The sequence below is a fragment of the Chaetodon trifascialis genome, chromosome 2 (genome assembly GCF_039877785.1).
Source record: "Chaetodon trifascialis isolate fChaTrf1 chromosome 2, fChaTrf1.hap1, whole genome shotgun sequence".
Lineage (NCBI taxonomy): Eukaryota > Metazoa > Chordata > Actinopteri > Chaetodontiformes > Chaetodontidae > Chaetodon > Chaetodon trifascialis.
The window spans coordinates 7,112,896-7,130,305 of record NC_092057.1 but is presented as its reverse complement, the minus strand read 5'-3'; the positions used below and the strand labels follow the sequence as shown (position 1 = coordinate 7,130,305).

Sequence of the window (17,410 nt, the reverse complement as noted above, 5' to 3'; positions counted from 1 at the left end):
ACATGTCTCACTGCGGTAATAACATTAAGACCAAAGCAGACTGTTACTACGCTAACATACAAAACATTCAGTTCAATAATATAATAATATAATTCTGGAAATTATAAGGTTTAGTATAATTACATTGACAATTCAAGTGACACACGGGGGCACAAACCAATCATTGGTCAAAAAACTGCTAAATTTGGCCGAATTCTAAAAGTCAGAGAGGAAACTTGAAGAGGAGCCGTTTGGAGTCTAAAGAGTCGATTCTTATTGGTGAGCCGAGCCAAAAGGTCTGACTCACTAAACAGAGCCGAAACTCCCATCACTGCCAGGACGTTACATTGTAGCGGCCGGTCTCGCTGTAGCCTGGAGGAGCCCATAGGCTCACTGTGGACCAATCACAGCAGGTTCAAGCGCAAGCAGCCAATAGGGAGCCAGCATCGGCTCACGGTGTTTCACAACAACACAGGAAGAGTGTGAGCTGCTCAGTTTGATTAATGTGGCGGAGGAGCGTGTTATGAGTGGCTTTATAAGGACTTCACGGACAGTCTGGAGGATGGGATGTTTTCTTGACCCCCCTGCCCCCAGTGTCTAACACCATGGGGTGGCCGCCATGGCTGGAGCAGTTGGACAGCTCTGTCCTGTCACAAATAAGCACTGCAGCGTGTGTGTTCTTCATTGTCTGTTATTTAGTACGTTTCTATCAGAAACGGCGGGAGCTCGCAAACATCCCCCCCGGTCCGAGGCCGTGGCCGGTGCTGGGCAACTTCGGCGGCTTCCTCATCCCGCCTGCCCTCCGGGGGACGTCCGGGAAGCGGTCAGCGGACAGACACACTGCGGGTCTTCTAACGGAACAAGCCAACGTGTACGGAAACGTGTACAGCCTGTTTGTGGGGAGCCAGCTGGTCGTGGTGCTGAACGGCTATGAAGTGGTGAAGGATGCGCTCTCCAACCACCCCGAGGTGTTCTCCGACAGGCCAGGTATCCCCGCCATCACCATCCTGACCAAACGCAAAGGTGAGGGGCCACCAAGCGGCATGTCGGCGTTTCTCAACCCGCTGTGTGTTCGGCATGTGATACACCCAGGCAGAAACGCAGTCAGTGTCCACTTTATTAGGTACACCAAGCTAAACCAATGCGGCCCAACGAGCCCTGCAAGTTCTTCTTTAAACTTTAGAAATGTGTTGATCCTGGTTTGTTGTAATTTTGGAGTAAATGGAATAAACAGGATGCACTAATATTTAGAAGCACCTGTCAGTGAAGCCACAGCCACATTAAAGGAGATGTGCACATTTCCTGCAGTGCATCTTAATAAAATAAACATCATATTTAAAAGAGTTTAATGCATTGAAAGAGTTCTGATCATAACCTGATCATAACCTCCATGAAAGGAGGATTTTTTTTCATTTTTCAGGATTGTTGTAAAGTTGTACTGCCAACTGATCGTTCACATTTACAGTGTCAGTGCTGCTGAACTTGACTTGTAAGGAACATATTGAAAATGTAACTGAGAAGAATGAAATCTGATGAACCTGAGCCTCATGCCTCCCCTTCTGCTGTAATCCAGGAATAGTCTTTGCACCTTACGGGCCGGTGTGGAGAAAGCAGCGTAAGTTCTGCCACGCCACGCTCCGTAACTTTGGCCTGGGGAAGCTGAGCCTGGAGCCCTGCATCCTGCAGGGCCTGGCCACCATCAAATCAGAGCTGCTGCGACTGGACAAGGAGTCTGGTGGCGCCGGCGTGGACCCGGCCCCGCTCATCACCAACTCCGTGTCCAACGTCATCTGCTCGCTGATCCTGGGTCAGCGCTTCCATCACGAAGACCACGAGTTCCGCGCCATGCTGGACCTGATGGACCGCGGGCTGGAGATCTGCGTGAGCAGCGCCGCTGTCCTCATCAACGTCTTCCCGCTGCTCTACCACCTGCCTTTCGGGGTCTTCAAGGAGCTACGGCAGGTGGAAGTAGACATGACAGCGTTCCTGAAGAGGATCATCGCAAAGCACCGGGAGACGCTGGACCCCGGCAACCCGAGGGATCTGGTAGACATGTACTTGGTGGAGATGTTGGCTCAGCAAGCTGCTGGAGAGGAAGACAGCAGCTTCTCGGAGGATTATCTCTTCTATATCATCGGTGATCTCTTCATCGCCGGCACGGACACCACCTCTAATTCAGTTCTGTGGATTCTGCTCTACATGGTCCTGCATCCTGATGTCCAAGGTAAAGTCTTCAGTCTGTCCTTTGGCAGACTGCTTACATGCAGTTATACAAGTTAGAAAATGATAATAAGACAATTATCTCTTTCTATTGGCCATCCAGAGTATCACCTCTGCTCAGAGCTGCCATGGCACAACGTATGTCCTGAGTTTATTCACATTCATATTTCTTAAGATAGTTCATTTTGACCTCTTTATGCCACTGAGCTTGCTTTGTGTAACCTGCTTGCTGTAACGACTAAATTTCCCCACTGTGGGATCAATAAAGTCCTATCTTATCTTATCTTATCTTATCTTATCTTATCTTATCTTATCTTATCTTATCTTATCTTAATTATCACAAATCAACACAATCTAGTCCAAGACTTGAATCAAAGTTGCTTTTTGTTCATAAGCAATAAAATAAAATACATTTGCAGGTGGAAAAAATTGTCAAGCTTCCTTGGCTTCCACATAAATTGGGAAAAGGGAATTGAAAATCTGCTGCACGTCTCAATGACTTCCTGTTTCAGGACAACATGTCTGGCTCGTGCGTTTAACCACTTCTCCAGCTGTTTCTCCACCACATCAAAACATGAATTCCGCTCTCTGAATTTCTGCTGATTCGTTGAGTTGAGATTCGTCGACTTCGCTGACCCTGCAGGAATGATGCGCTTCATGTTGCTTCCGCTGTTGATTTCAGACCGGGTGCAGGCAGAGATCGATGAGGTGGTGGGCACACAGCGGGTCCCGTCTCTGACTGATAAGGGAAGTTTGCCTTTCACTGAAGCCACCATCATGGAGGTGCAGAGGCTGACTGTCGTGGTTCCTCTGGCTATTCCTCACATGGCCTCCAAGACAGCAGGTAAACATACACACCTGTGACCCCCCAGGGTTCACAGAATCCTGGGCTGATGGGGGTCTGCAGAGCTGGTCCTCTGATTCAGGAGCCTCTGATTCACTGTAATGTGGTTTGTTTTTTTCAGAGTTCAGAGGCTACACTATTCCCAAAGGGACGGTTGTTTTGGCCAACCTGTGGTCCGTCCACAGAGATCCCACTGTGTGGGACGACCCAGACAGCTTCAACCCAGCGCGCTTCCTGGACGATGAGGGACACTTGGTCAGGAAAGAGTGCTTCATACCGTTCGGGATCGGTACGCCGTTCGTCACTCGCCTGAGCTCAGTAACTGAAACATTGATCTGTAAATGAGTTGGACCAGGTTGCAGTGATTTGTCCCGTGTGTCCCGCAGGCCGCAGGGTGTGCATGGGCGAACAGCTGGCGAAGGTGGAGCTGTTCCTGACGGTCACCAGCCTGCTGCAGGCCTTCAGGTTCAGGCTCCCGGAGGGAACGCCTCCCCCTTCCCTGCAGGGCCGGTTCGGCCTGACGCTCGCTCCCTGTCCGTACGCCGTGTGTGTGAGTCTGCGGAGATGAAGACTGGACAGGTCCTCTGTACACGAGCGCTTGATGGTCAAGGTCTGGAGGAGAGGCTGAAGATAGCTGCTGAATATCTATTAATATTTCATCGTTTCAGTGTTTTATGATTGTGACTGACAGAAATGAGCGCTCCTGTCTGTCTGATTAATGTCCTTATTGAGGCTTTTGGGAAAGAAAGATTTTAGCTTTTTTTAGTTTTCTGCCCCAGAGTTCAAAAATACATTCAATCAATGTATTATTGACAACTAGAAACAGATGATTGTAATCAGAATCATTTCAGTTGATCATGAATTTTTGTGTTTGGCTCCACTTTTTGCTCTTTTTAATGTTTTTCTTTTAAGTTATTGCCTTAAAAGATGGCGCTCAGTGCGGCCCAGTGAAGACTTTACCCTCCGTCTATCAGGACAGTGGAAGAAACAGTCGACTGTAGTTTCTCGATGCTGGAAACAAACAAACAAACAAACAGCGTCTGTTGTTCTGTGTGTCAGAGTGATGTTTGTGTTTTGAGTGCAAAGCCAGTGTGAAATTAAAATGTGAACCTTTAAATATCATCATTTCAGTCACTTTGCTTTATTCTGAAAAAACAAACTGACCCTAACTTTCATTTTACATTAATAAATATCAGTAATAACAGTATTTTAGAAATGCACAGCCTGATGTTCTGGCACCACACGATGTAACTCTGAATTCCAGAATTATAAAAAAGTACAAGAAGTACAAGTACCTCATATTTGCCTTTAAGTACAGTACTTGAGCAAACGAAGCCTGTTTGCTTACAAGTCACCCTGGATTACTGTTTGAATACAGATGTCAAATTAATGAAACAGAGTGAAAGGTTCAGTATTTCCCTCTGAGAAGTGACGGAGTAGAAAGTTAAGTGACTAAAGCTGCAAGTAATCGAGTAAACGTGCAGTGAAGCGCTGAGAGCTCACATGGAAAATACTCTCCATCACTGGCTGCTTAAGATTAGACAAAGTTGGCTCCACCCTGAGCTGCTGCACCACCTGTGAGGAGGACTCATCAGATTTCAGGATATTTATCAGCGGATCTGCGGCGGAGGCCTTTAGACGTAAACGTTTAGAAGTCCAGTTTGCTGCCAGAAATAAGTGAAATACAGGTGTTTTTCTCACAGGGCCTGAACACCTGTGCTCCAAGTGCGTGAAAGGTCATGCGAAGCGTCCGCGTGGTCACGTGACCGCCGACCTTCCTCCCACTTTCCGTCCGTCTCTCAGTGTGTGTGAGTCCCGCAGCAGTCCATGGCTTTCCTCTCCCACCAGGTCTGCAGAGGCTTCTGCTCCTCAGCCGTCAGGAATGTGGTTATCAAGCAGGTGATGATCGTCGGAGGCGGACAGATGGGCGCGGGAATCGCGCAGGTAAGCGAAGGAAAGCTTCCGGACTGTTAGCGAAGCAGCTAGCAGTTAGCTTCAGTGCAGCTAGCCGCTGTCATGCTACAAGTCAGTAAAACTGTGAAGATCTTGGATTTTTATAATGTTTTCATACATCGAACAGTGGAAACGTGGACGTTTCACGTCTGTTTATGTGTCTTTCATTCAGATAATATTAAATAAAATAACATGTCGTGTAACCTTTCAGAATAAAAGCGTAAAGCGGCGCGTTCCTCTGATGTTTAGCGGCTCTGTTGACTCGCATCAGCCATTAATCCTGTAATAAATTATTAAGAAGAGTCCAGTTAATCAATAATCTCAGTTGTTTGGTTGTGACACAAGAAGAGATTGAACTCTGATTCCCTGCAGGAACTTTGATGCAGATGCTAAAGTTGACCACCAGGCGTCGCTGTCTGTTTCCAGAGAATCAGCTGCTCATGTTCTTCACAGTACTACTGCATCCTGACTGAGTACAGCTCAGAGTAGAACAGCTGCAGTACTTTAAAAACTATGTATGTGACTGTTTTCTAACTTTTGTACAAATGCTTTTATTTTGGTTTATTTTCCGAGATCTTCCTCCAGCTGTTTCACCACATCAGCTGCACACTGAAAAAAATGCAAAGTGATTATTTTGAGCATTTATATCATTTCTTGTTTCTGGTTACTTTCGCTGTTTTACGTCCTTCCACCTGGTCAGACAGGCAGCAGAGGACGCCACTGTCATGTCAGGTTTAGATAAGATAAGATAAGATAAGATAAGATAAGATAAGATAAGATAAGATAAGGTAAAGATGGACAGCATCAGTTTATTCGTGTTTCCACTCTGAAAGGTTGCTGCAGCAACAGGCCACTCGGTGACGCTGGTGGACATGAGTGACGACATCCTGAAGAAGGCTGTCAAAGGGATTGAAGGGAGTCTGAAGAGAGTCGCAAAGAAGAAGTTTGCCGACAAGCCAGAGGTGAGAGGCGGCGGCGGCTCGGCGGACGCGCTGACGGAGGAGAAGCAGCCAGAGGGTGGAGTTAGCGTCACTAATGGGAGACTCTGCTTTTGGCTCGTTTCAGGCCGGTGAAGACTTCCTCCAGAAGACGCTGCAGAACGTGTCCACCTCCACTGATCCTGGATCTGCCGTTCAGGGCTCAGATCTCGTGGTGGAGGCCATTGTGGAAAACCTAAAGGTCAAACAGGATCTCTTCGGTCAGCTTGACAAGGCGGCGCCGGCGTAAGCGTGTTCGGCTCATTTTAAAGGACGATGACACGGAAAGTCCTGCTTCCATCTGAGCCGCCGTCCACGTCTCATCTGATTCTGCATTTTGTGTTTCAGACACACCATCTTCGCCAGCAACACGTCCTCCCTGCCCATCTCTGACATCGCCAGCGCCACCAACAGGCTGGACAGATTCGGCGGCCTTCACTTCTTCAACCCCGTCCCCATGATGAGGCTCGTGGAGGTGAGACCCCCAAAAAGTCGGTGTGTTTATTTTCATGTATTTGGGGATAAAAGCAGCAGAAGAGTGTGTGCGTGTGTCTAATTAACATGTTATGTTATTAATGTGCTAAATTTAGTTTAAAATTGAATCCAGATTTAAATTTACAGGATATTTTGTATCAATTTTATTTTGTTTATGTTCTTTTTCTGCATTTCCTTCTTTACTCTTACTGTCTGTGACGTTGTTTCCCTACCGTTGGATCAATAAAGTTTTATTTTCTCACGTATTTCACAGCGAGCTTTAAAGTTGTTGGTTGGGGGATTATGCGTCAGGCTAGCTGATCGCTCTCCTCCCCATTTCCATTCTTTGTGTTAAGCTAAGCTAAGCTAAGCTAAGCAATACAGAGTGATACAAAGTGTCTCATCCAGTAGGTGTTTTTTTTTCCCAAAATGTCTTTTAAAAAAAAAAAAAAAAACATTTCTGTAACCACCAATAAATGAGCAGGACGTCTGTGATGTCATGTGATTTAATTCTCGAGGCTTCTGTTTCAGTTCGTCTCGTTCAGCTTCACGAGGCCGAGCAACGTGTCGCAGCCCGATGTGAGATTTTTATTCATCTTCCTCAGGTCATTGGAACCTCAGCAACGAGCCAAGAGACCTTCGATTCGCTCCTGAACTTCAGCAAAAGTCTGGGAAAAACTCCAGTTTCCTGCAAGGTAACAACCGCAGAGTGAAGTACTTTTTACTCTGCTGCTGTACTTCATACACAGTCAGTGTATTTTAGAGTATTTTATACAACACTGCTCCTCACTGCACCTCAGAGGCAAACACAGTCATTTTTACTGCACTACAGCTTTAGTTACCATTTGCTGAATTTGAACTTTTCTGTTCCTGAAGTGTCTCGACTCCTTAAGCTTTGCTGCTGATATTTACATATTTTGAACGCAGGTTTTGAACGCAGCGCTTGTTCTTTCTTTTTGTTCAGGACACTGCAGGATTCATCGTGAACCGCCTGCTCGTGCCTTACATGATGGAGGCCATTCGGCTGCACGAGAGAGGTACGTGTACCTGCAGCAGGTGTGTCCACAGGAAAACTTTATTGGCATCATTCAAGGGGACAAAGTGTCCAGATGTTTGTTTCTGGGGGATTTGAAGAGGATTGTGTGTGATGTGTGTGAACTGTCAGGAGGCGTTTTTTTTCTTCCTGTGGTGGTGTTGTCACGTCTGAGTGAATGCGAGCGGCTCAGGTGAGGCTCTCTGCTTCACTTTGACTCATTTCTGCACCTTTACTCTGTTTTCCTGTTTCTTGCTCAGGTCACGGATCCAAGGAGGACATCGACATCGCCATGAAGCTCGGCGCAGGTTATCCCATGGGGCCCTTCGAGCTCGCTGACTACGTAGGATTAGACACGCTGAAGTTCATCATGGATGGTGAGTGAATAAAGGCGACGTGGTGGTGTCGATATAAAGGTGTGCTGTGATGATGTGAGAGTGAGCTTGTGTCCTTCATGTCATCGCAGGCTGGAGCACCTTAGAACCCAACAACCCGCTGTTTGCTCAGAGCGAACTGCTGAACAAGCTGGTCTCTGAGGGCAAATTGGGCAAAAAGACAGGAGAAGGATTCTACAAGTCCAACTAGTTCAGTCTCTCTCTGGTTTTGTGGGAACGACGTCGCTGTGACGCTGTTGAACTTCAGAAAATGAGCCAACAAACGAGATCAGAACTGAAGAAGTGCCTGCAGAGAAGACTGACTCTGTCTGTCCGTCCATTTCCCAATGGACGTCCACTAATTCTGTCATCTTTGTGTTGACGTGTGCAGAGATCAAACCTGATTAAATAGATTTTTCAGATGCTCGCTGCCCGTCTGTCTGTCTGTCTGTCAGTCTGTCAGAGTGAAGAGTTTTCAGATAAAATCTGAACGCCTAAAGAACGTGTGTCGCTGTTAAAGATCTTATGTGACTGAGGTGTTCGGCTTAGATATGATTGATTGATTGACATTGTGAACATTCACACTTTACATTCAGTGTTACCAAAACTTGTTTATCCTTAAGTTTATCTATCGTCTTCTTCTTCTCTGCCTTTGCTGGCACATTAGCACCACCTGGTGGTCAATCTGAAGCCAATGTGAAGTTGTTAGATTAAGTGGATATCTTTCAAATTTGCCACTTTTTGTGTTAATATTCCTCCACTGCAGCTCCAGTAAAACACATAAAATATTGGTACTCATGAAGATTTCTGCTCTGTGACGTCTAAACTTTGACATATATTTTTGCTCTGACAGAAGACTTTTGTCTCCATCACTTCCACTGAAAGGGATATTTTAATGAACAGGAAGCTGCAGCAAACAAACAATCTTGATGCTCATTCTGCCACCAGACTGAGAAAACGTTTGAGTTCCCTTTCAGACATGTTTTTAATTCATATGAAGAATTCTCCACCTCTTTTAAAAATGGCTTCAACTCATTAGAATCTGGAATCTGCAAAGATGCAAATACTCATTTCAGTATCAAACATTATTATTATCATTCAATTCAATTCAATTCAATTTTATTTGTATAGCGCCAAATCACAACAGAAGTTGTCTCAGGACACTTTCCATATAGAGCTGGTACAGACCAAGCTCTTTTATCTACAAAGAAACCAACAATTCCCCCATGAGCTAGCACTTGGCGACAGTGGCGAGGAAAAACTTCCTTTTAACAGGCAGAAACCTCGAGCAGAACCAGACTCTGGGTGGGCGGCCATCTGCCTCGACCGGTTGGGTGAGAGAGGAAAAGCAAGAGAGGGAGAGTCAGACAGACAGACAGACAGACAGACAGAAATGCAGTCAGAGAGAGAGAGAGAGACAGAGACAGAGAGACAGACATGCAGTCACAGTAACAGTGACAGTGGATGTAATAACAGCAGTAGCAGTTGCAGTGGATGTCAGGCAGGGCCAAGGCAGGAGACGCAGCTGCAATCCACAATCCAGATTCAGCCACTGTCCATGGGAACCTGCAAGACGACAAAGCACAGAGACTCCGGGGAAGGAGCTAAGTTAGTAACACGCCATGGTAGGACATGAGAGCGTGCGGATGGAGAGGGACAGAAGGACAGAGGAGCTCGGTGTATCTTTGGAGGTCCCCCGACAGTCTAATCCTATAGCAGCATAACTAGGGGCTGGTCCAGGACAAGCCTGAGCCAGCCCTAACTATAAGCTTTATCAAAAAGGAAAGTTTTAAGCCTACTCTTAAATGTAGAGACAGTGTCTGCCTCCCAGACAAAGACTGGAAGATGGTTCCACAGGAGAGGAGCTTGATAGCTAAATGCTCTGACTCCTGTTCTGCTTTTTGAGACTTTAGGAACCATAAGTAGGCCTGCATTCTGGGAACGCAGTGTTCGAGTAGGGCAATAAGGTACTATGAGCTCTTTAAGATAAGAAGGTGCCTGGCCATTTATGGCTTTGTAAGTAAGGAGGAGAATTTTAAACTCTATTCTAAACTTTACAGGGAGCCAGTGCAAAGTGTCTAGTATTGGAGAAATATGATCTCTCTTCCTGGTTTTTGTCAGAACACATGCTGCAGCGTTCTGGAGCAACTGGAGAATATTCAGCAACGAATTTGGGCAGCCTGATAGTAAGGAATTGCAATAATCCAGCCTGGAAGTTACGAATGCATGGACTAGTTTTTCTGCATCATTTTGAGACAAAATATGCCTGATTTTTGCGATATTACGTAGGTGAAAAAAGGCAGTCCTTGAAATTTGTTTTACATGGGAGTGAAAGGACATGTCTTGGTCAAAGATGACTCCCAGATTCTTTACAGTGGTGCTGGAGGCCAGCGCAATGCCAGCCATAGCTGCTATGTCATCAGAAAGTGACTTTCTAAGATGTTTAGGGCCTACTACTATAACTTCAGTTTTGTCCGAGTTTAGCATCAGAAAATTGCAGGTCATCCAGGTCTTTATGTCCTGAAGACATGCTTGTAGTCTAGTTAACTGACTGGTTTCTTCCGGCTTCATTGATAAATATAGCTGGGTATCATCTGCATAGCAATGAAAATTTATTGAGTGCTTCCTGATAATCTTACCTAAAGGAAGCATATATAAGGTGAATAGAATTGGTCCAAGCACAGAACCCTGCGGAACTCCATAGCTGACTTTAGTGAGCACAGAGGAGTCATCATTAACGCGTACAAACTGAGAGCGATCTGACAAGAAGGATTTAAACCAGCTTAGCGCAGTTCCCTTAATGCCAATGAAGTGTTCCAGTATCTGCAATAGGATGCCATGGTCAATGGTGTCAAATGCAGCACTAAGATCCAATAAGACTAATACAGAGACAAATCCTTTATCAGATGCAATTAGAAGGTCATTTGTAACTTTAACCAGTGCTGTCTCTGTGCTATGATGCACTCTAAATCCTGACTGGAAATCCTCGAATAAACTATTATTGTTTAGAAAGTCGCACAGCTGATTGGCAACTGCTTTCTCAAGAGTTTTTGAGAGAAAGGGAAGGTTGGATATCGGTCTATAGTTGGCTAAAACCCCTGGATCAAGAGTAGGCTTTTTAAGTGGCGGTTTTATCACAGCTACTTTAAAGGACTGTGGTACATAGCCTGTTGATAAAGACAGATTGATCATGTCAAATACTGAAGAGTCAATTAGAGGTAATACTTCTTTATACAGCTTAGTCGGGATAGGATCTAAAATACAGGTTGATGATTTTGATGATGAAATTATTGAAATTAGTTGGTGAAGGTCGACAGGAGTAAAACAGTCTAAAACTGCGACAGACTGAGTAACAGTTTCTACGATTTCTGCGTTTGAAGACAAAACAGTACCTGTTAACGGCAGGAGTCGATGAATTCTGTCTCTAATAGTTAGAATTTTATCATTAAAGAAGCTCATGAAGTCATTACTGTTCGGAGCTAAAGGAATACATGGTTCAACAGAATTATGGCTCTCTCTCAGCCTGGCTACAGTGCTGAAGAGAAACCTGGGATTGTTCTTATTTTCCTCTATTAGTGCAGAGTAATAGGCTGCCCTGGCACTGCGGAGGGCTTTCCTGTATATTTTAAGACTGTTTTGCCAGGCGGACCGAAATTCTTCCAAATTGGTAGAACGCCATTTCCTTTCTATTTTCCGTGAAGTTTGCTTTAATTTGCGGGTTTGAGGAGTATACCATGGAGCTAACCTCCTCTGTTTAATTTTCTTCTTTTTTAGGGGAGCAACAGAGTCAAGTGTCATACGCAATGAACCTGTAGCACGATCAACCAGGTAGTCAATCTGGGAGGGACTAAGGTTAGCATAAGACTCCTCTGTTGTATTGAGACATGGCATTGAATTAAATACTGATGGGATCATATCCTTAAATTTAGCTACAGCACTATCAGACAGGAGTCTGGTATAAGAATTTTTGCCTACTGGCTGGTAGTCTGGTAATATGAATTCGAAAGTTATTAAATGATGGTCTGATAAAAGAGGATTCTGTGAGGAGACTATTAAGTCTTCGATTTCAATGCCATATGTCAGAACAAGGTTGAGGGTGTGGTTAAAACAGTGAGTCGGTTCATGTACATTCTGGCGGAAGCCAACTGAGTCTAATACTGAGATAAACGCAGTGCTAAGGCTGTCATTATCAACGTCGACATGTACATTAAAGTCACCTACAATAATTACTTTATCTGTTTTAAGGACTAAACCTGATAGAAACTCCAAGAACTCAGCTATAAATTCGGAGTAAGGACCAGGAGAGCGGTATACTACAACAAATAAAACTGGCTGCACTGTTTTCCATTTTTCATGAGAAAGAGTGAGAACAAGGCTTTCAAATGAGTTATAGTCGAATTTAGGTTTAGGGTTGATCAAAAGGCTTGAGTCAAAAATGGCTGCAACTCCACCTCCTCTGCCGCTGCCTCGAGGAATGTGAGTATTAATATGGCTCAGAGGAGTAGCTTCATTTAGGCTCACATACTCTTCAGGACACAGCCAGGTTTCAGTCAGACAAAATAAATCAACATTATGGTCTGATATTAACTCATTTACTAGAACAGCTTTAGAGGACAGAGATCTGATGTTAAGGAGTCCACATTTAATTCTCCTATCTTGTTGTACTATTGTAGTGGTTGTTTTAATTTTAATTAGATTCTTATGTTTAACTCCTCTTCTCTGTACTTTTGGTTTACTTAGTTTACGTGGTCGGGGGGCAGACACAGTCTCTATGGAGTGTTGGGTGGGTAACTGCTCTAATGGAGGCGCAGAGAAGCGTGTAGGACTGCAGCTCTGCCTCCTGGTCTCAACTCTGAGTTGTCAGCAGTTAGGTTCATAAATAAAATCGGTCAGATTTCTAGAGATGAGAGCTGCTCCCTCCAAAGTGGGATGGATGCCGTCTCTCCTAATCAGACCAGGTCTTCCCCAGAAAGTCTGCCAATTATCAACGATCAATGAAGGCCACACCGTTTGCTGGACACCACCTCGACAGCCAGCGATTGAATGATGACATGCGGCTAAACATATCATCACTGGTCAGATTTGGCAGGGGGGTACTTGAGGCTTGAGCAAACGAAGCCTGTTTGCTTACAAGTCACCCTGGATTACTGTTTGAATATAGATGTCAAATTAATGAAACAGAGCGAAAGGTTCAGTATTTCCCTCTGAGAAGTGACGGAGTAGAAAGTTAAGTGACTAAAGCTGCAAGTAATCGAGTAAACGTGCAGTGAAGCACATGGAAAATACTCTCCATCCCTGGCTGCTTAAGATTAGACAAAGTTGGCTCCACCCTGAGCTGCTGCACCACCTGTGAGGAGGATTCATCAGATTTCGGGATATTTATCAGCTGATCTGCGGCGGAGGACTTTAGACGTTTAGAAGTCCAGTTTGCTGCCAGAAATAAGTGAAATACAGGTGTTTTTCTCACAGGGCCTGAACACCTGTGCTCCAAGTGTGTAAAAGGTCATGCGAAGCGTCCGCGTGGTCACGTGACCGCCGACCTTCCTCCCACTTTCCGTCCGTCTCTCAGTGTGTGTGAGTCCCGCAGCAGTCCATGGCTTTCCTCTCCCACCAGGTCTGCAGAGGCTTCTGCTCCTCGGCCGTCAGGAATGTGGTTATCAAGCAGGTGATGATCGTCGGAGGCGGACAGATGGGCGCGGGAATCGCGCAGGTAAGCGAAGGAAAGCTTCCGGACTGTTAGCGAAGCAGCTAGCAGTTAGCTTCAGTGCAGCTAGCCGCTGTCATGCTACAAGTCAGTAAAACTGTGAAGATCTTGGATTTTTATAATGTTTTCACACATCGAACAGTGGAAACGTGGACGTTTCACGTCTGTTTATGTGTCTTTCATTCAGATAATATTAAATAAAATAACATGTCGTGTAACCTTTCAGAAGGCTCTGTTGACTCGCATCAGCCATTAATCCTGTAAGAAATTATTAAGAAAGAGTCCAGTTAATCAATAATCTCAGTTGTTTGGTTGTGACACAAGAAGAGATTGAACTCTGATTCCCTGCAGGAACTTTGATGCAGATGCTAAAGTTGACCACCAGGCGTCGCTGTCTGTTTCCAGAGAATCAGCTGCTCATGTTCTTCACAGTACTACTGCATCCTGACTGAGTACAGCTCAGAGTAGAACAGCTGCAGTACTTTAAAAACTATGTACGTGACTGTGTTCTAACTTTTGTACAAATGCTTTTATTTTGGTTTATTTTCCGAGATCTTCCTCCAGCTGTTTCACCACATCAGCTGCACACTGAAAAAAATGCAAAGTGATTATTTTGAGCATTCATATCATTTCTTGTTTCTGGTTACTTTCGCTGTTTTACGTCCTTCCACCTGGTCAGACAGGCAGCAGAGGACGCCACTGTCATGTCAGGTTTAGATAAGATAAGATAAGATAAGATAAGATAAGATAAGATAAGGTAAAGATGGACAGCATCAGTTTATTCGTGTTTCCACTCTGAAAGGTTGCTGCAGCAACAGGCCACTCGGTGACGCTGGTGGACATGAGTGACGACATCCTGAAGAAGGCTGTCAAAGGGATTGAAGGGAGTCTGAAGAGAGTCGCAAAGAAGAAGTTTGCCGACAAGCCAGAGGTGAGAGGCGGCGGCGGCTCGGCGGACGCGCTGACGGAGGAGAAGCAGCCAGAGGGTGGAGTTAGTGTCACTAATGGGAGACTCTGCTTTTGGCTCGTTTCAGGCCGGTGAAGACTTCCTCCAGAAGACGCTGCAGAACGTGTCCACCTCCACTGATCCTGGATCTGCCGTTCAGGGCTCGGATCTCGTGGTGGAGGCCATTGTGGAAAACCTAAAGGTCAAACAGGATCTCTTCGGTCAGCTTGACAAGGCGGCACCGGCGTAAGCGTGTTCGGCTCATTTTAAAGGACGATGACACGGAAAGTCCTGCTTCCATCCGAGCCGCTGTCCACGTCTCATCTGATTCTGCATTTTGTGTTTCAGACACACCATCTTCGCCAGCAACACGTCCTCCCTGCCCATCTCTGACATCGCCAGCGCCACCAACAGGCTGGACAGATTCGGCGGCCTTCACTTCTTCAACCCCGTCCCCATGATGAGGCTCGTGGAGGTGAGACCCCCAAAAAGTCGGTGTGTTTATTTTCATGTATTTGGGGATAAAAGCAGCAGAAGAGTGTGTGCGTGTGTCTAATTAACATGTTATATTATTAATGTGCTAAATTTAGTTTAAAATTGAATCCAGATTTAAATTTACAGGATATTTTGTATCATTTTTATTGTCTTTTTGTTCTTTTTCTGCGTTTCCTTCTTTACTCTTGCTGTCCGTGACGTTGTTCCCCTACCGTTGGATCAATAAAGTTTTATTTTCTCACATATTTCACAGCGAGCTTTAAAGTTGTTGGTTGGGGGATTTTGCGTCAGGCTAGCTGATCGCTCTCCTCCCCATTTCCAGTCTTTGTGCTAAGCTAAGCTAAGCTAAGCTAAGCTAAGCTAAGCAATACAGAGTGATACAAAGTGTCTCATCCAATAAGTGTTTTTTTTCCCCCATAATATCTTTTTTTTTTTAAAAAAAACATTTCTGTAACCACCAATAAATGAGCAGGACGTCTGTCACATGCAGAACTCACCTCCTCTGTTCTTCTGGTTTACGTTTTCCAGCCGTGGACAGAAGACGTTTTTATTTTTTACTGATTCAGTTTGTGTGATTTAATTCTTGAGGCTTCTGTTTCAGTTCGTCTCGTTCAGCTTCACGAGGCCGAGCAACGTGTCGCAGCCCGATGTGAGATTTTTATTCATCTTCCTCAGGTCATTGGAACCTCAGCAACGAGCCAAGAGACCTTCGATTCGCTCCTGAACTTCAGCAAAAGTCTGGGAAAAACTCCAGTTTCCTGCAAGGTAACAACCGTAGAGTGAAGTACTTTTTACTCTGCTGCTGTACTTCATACACAGTCAGTGTATTTTAGAGTATTTTATACAACACTGCTCCTCACTGCACCTCAGAGGCAAACACAGTCATTTTTACTGCACTACAGCTTTAGTTACCATTTGCTGAATTTGAACTTTTCTGTTCCTGAAGTGTCTCGACTCCTTAAGCTTTGCTGCTGATATTTACATATTTTGAACGCAGGTTTTGAACGCAGCGCTTGTTCTTTCTTTTTGTTCAGGACACTGCAGGATTCATCGTGAACCGCCTGCTCGTGCCTTACACGATGGAGGCCATTCGGCTGCACGAGAGAGGTACGTGTACCTGCAGCAGGTGTGTCCACAGGAAAACTTTATTGGCATCATTCAAGGGGACAAAGTGTCCAGATGTTTGTTTCTAGGGGATTTGAAGAGGATTGTGTGTGATGTGTGTGAACTGTCAGGAGGCGTTTTTCCTTCCTGTGACGTCGTCGTCACGTCTGAGTGAATGCGAGCGGCTCAGGTGAGGCTCTCTGCTTCACTTTGACTCATTTCTGCACCTTTACTCTGTTTTCCTGTTTCTTGCTCAGGTCACGGATCCAAGGAGGACATCGACATCGCCATGAAGCTCGGCGCAGGTTATCCCATGGGGCCCTTCGAGCTCGCTGACTACGTAGGATTAGACACGCTGAAGTTCATCATGGATGGTGAGTGAATAAAGGCGACGTGGTGGTGTCGATATAAAGGTGTGCTGTGATGATGTGAGAGTGAGCTTGTGTCCTTCATGTCATCGCAGGCTGGAGCACCTTAGAACCCAACAACCCGCTGTTTGCTCAGAGCGAACTGCTGAACAAGCTGGTCTCTGAGGGCAAATTGGGCAAAAAGACAGGAGAAGGATTCTACAAGTCCAACTAGTTCAGTCTCTCTCTGGTTTTGTGGGAACGACATCGCTGTGACGCTGTTGAACTTCAGAAAATGAGCCAACAAACGAGATCAGAACTGAAGAAGTGCCTGCAGAGAAGACTGACTCTGTCTGTCCGTCCATTTCCCAATGGACGTCCACTAATTCTGTCATCTTTGTGTTGACGTGTGCAGAGATCAAACCTGATTAAATAGATTTTTCAGATGCTCGCTGCCCGTCTGTCTGTCTGTCTGTCTGTCTGTCTGTCTGTCCGAGTGAAGAGTTTTCAGATAAAATCTGAACGCCTAAAGAACGTGTGTCGCTGTTAAAGATCTTATGTGACTGAGGTGTTCGGCTCAGATATGATTGATTGATTGACATTGTGAACATTCACCCTTTACATTCAGTGTTACCAAAACTTGTTTATCCTTAAGTTTATCTATCGTCTTCTTCTCTGCCTTTGCTGGCACATTAGCACCACCTGGTGGTCAATCTGAAGCCGATGTGATGCTCCAGTTGTTAGATTAAGTGGATATCTTTCAAAGTTGCCACTTTTTGTGTTAATATTCCTCCACTGCAGCTCCAGTAAAACACATAAAATATTGGTACTCATGAAGGTTTCTGCTCTGTGACGTCTAAACTTTGACATATATTTTTGCTCTGACAGAAGACTTTTGTCTCCATCACTTCCACTGAAAGGGATATTTTAATGAACAGGAAGCTGCAGCAAACAAACAAT

At 45.1% G+C, this 17,410-nt stretch overlaps 3 protein-coding genes across 3 annotated transcripts; all 3 read left to right on the top strand.

Annotated features, from left to right (window-relative positions):
* Positions 1 to 442: 442 nt before the first annotated feature.
* On the top strand, positions 443 to 4,164 carry cyp2u1 (cytochrome P450, family 2, subfamily U, polypeptide 1). The gene is made up of 5 exons (XM_070988219.1): positions 443 to 1,002; positions 1,553 to 2,203; positions 2,882 to 3,043; positions 3,165 to 3,332; positions 3,430 to 4,164. The coding sequence occupies exons 1-5, from the start codon at positions 585 to 587 to the stop codon at positions 3,609 to 3,611; spliced, it is 1,581 nt and encodes a 526-aa protein (XP_070844320.1). The 5' UTR covers positions 443 to 584; the 3' UTR covers positions 3,612 to 4,164.
* A 449-nt stretch (positions 4,165 to 4,613) lies between these two features.
* On the top strand, positions 4,614 to 8,277 carry hadh (hydroxyacyl-CoA dehydrogenase). Its single transcript, XM_070979092.1, has 8 exons — positions 4,614 to 4,987; positions 5,830 to 5,958; positions 6,062 to 6,219; positions 6,322 to 6,448; positions 7,053 to 7,142; positions 7,412 to 7,484; positions 7,741 to 7,857; positions 7,947 to 8,277. Exons 1-8 carry the CDS (start codon positions 4,871 to 4,873, stop codon positions 8,063 to 8,065), a joined length of 930 nt encoding a protein of 309 aa, XP_070835193.1. The 5' UTR covers positions 4,614 to 4,870; the 3' UTR covers positions 8,066 to 8,277.
* A 5,108-nt stretch (positions 8,278 to 13,385) lies between these two features.
* On the top strand, positions 13,386 to 16,897 carry LOC139342877 (hydroxyacyl-coenzyme A dehydrogenase, mitochondrial-like). Its single transcript, XM_070980149.1, has 8 exons — positions 13,386 to 13,564; positions 14,361 to 14,489; positions 14,593 to 14,750; positions 14,853 to 14,979; positions 15,675 to 15,764; positions 16,034 to 16,106; positions 16,361 to 16,477; positions 16,567 to 16,897. Exons 1-8 carry the CDS (start codon positions 13,448 to 13,450, stop codon positions 16,683 to 16,685), a joined length of 930 nt encoding a protein of 309 aa, XP_070836250.1. The 5' UTR covers positions 13,386 to 13,447; the 3' UTR covers positions 16,686 to 16,897.
* The last annotated feature ends 513 nt before the right edge of the window (positions 16,898 to 17,410 follow it).

Coding starts and splice junctions, on each gene's coding strand:
- cyp2u1 (XM_070988219.1), top strand. CDS start 585: ATGGGGTGGCCGCCATGGCTGGAGCAGTTGGACAGCTCTGTCCTGTCA. Junction 2,204..2,881: donor CCTGCATCCTGATGTCCAAG/GTAAAGTCTTCA, acceptor TGTTGATTTCAG/ACCGGGTGCAGGCAGAGATC. Junction 3,333..3,429: donor CTTCATACCGTTCGGGATCG/GTACGCCGTTCG, acceptor TGTGTCCCGCAG/GCCGCAGGGTGTGCATGGGC.
- hadh (XM_070979092.1), top strand. CDS start 4,871: ATGGCTTTCCTCTCCCACCAGGTCTGCAGAGGCTTCTGCTCCTCAGCC. Junction 4,988..5,829: donor TGGGCGCGGGAATCGCGCAG/GTAAGCGAAGGA, acceptor CCACTCTGAAAG/GTTGCTGCAGCAACAGGCCA. Junction 6,449..7,052: donor CCATGATGAGGCTCGTGGAG/GTGAGACCCCCA, acceptor CATCTTCCTCAG/GTCATTGGAACCTCAGCAAC.
- LOC139342877 (XM_070980149.1), top strand. CDS start 13,448: ATGGCTTTCCTCTCCCACCAGGTCTGCAGAGGCTTCTGCTCCTCGGCC. Junction 14,490..14,592: donor AGTTTGCCGACAAGCCAGAG/GTGAGAGGCGGC, acceptor GGCTCGTTTCAG/GCCGGTGAAGACTTCCTCCA. Junction 14,980..15,674: donor CCATGATGAGGCTCGTGGAG/GTGAGACCCCCA, acceptor CATCTTCCTCAG/GTCATTGGAACCTCAGCAAC.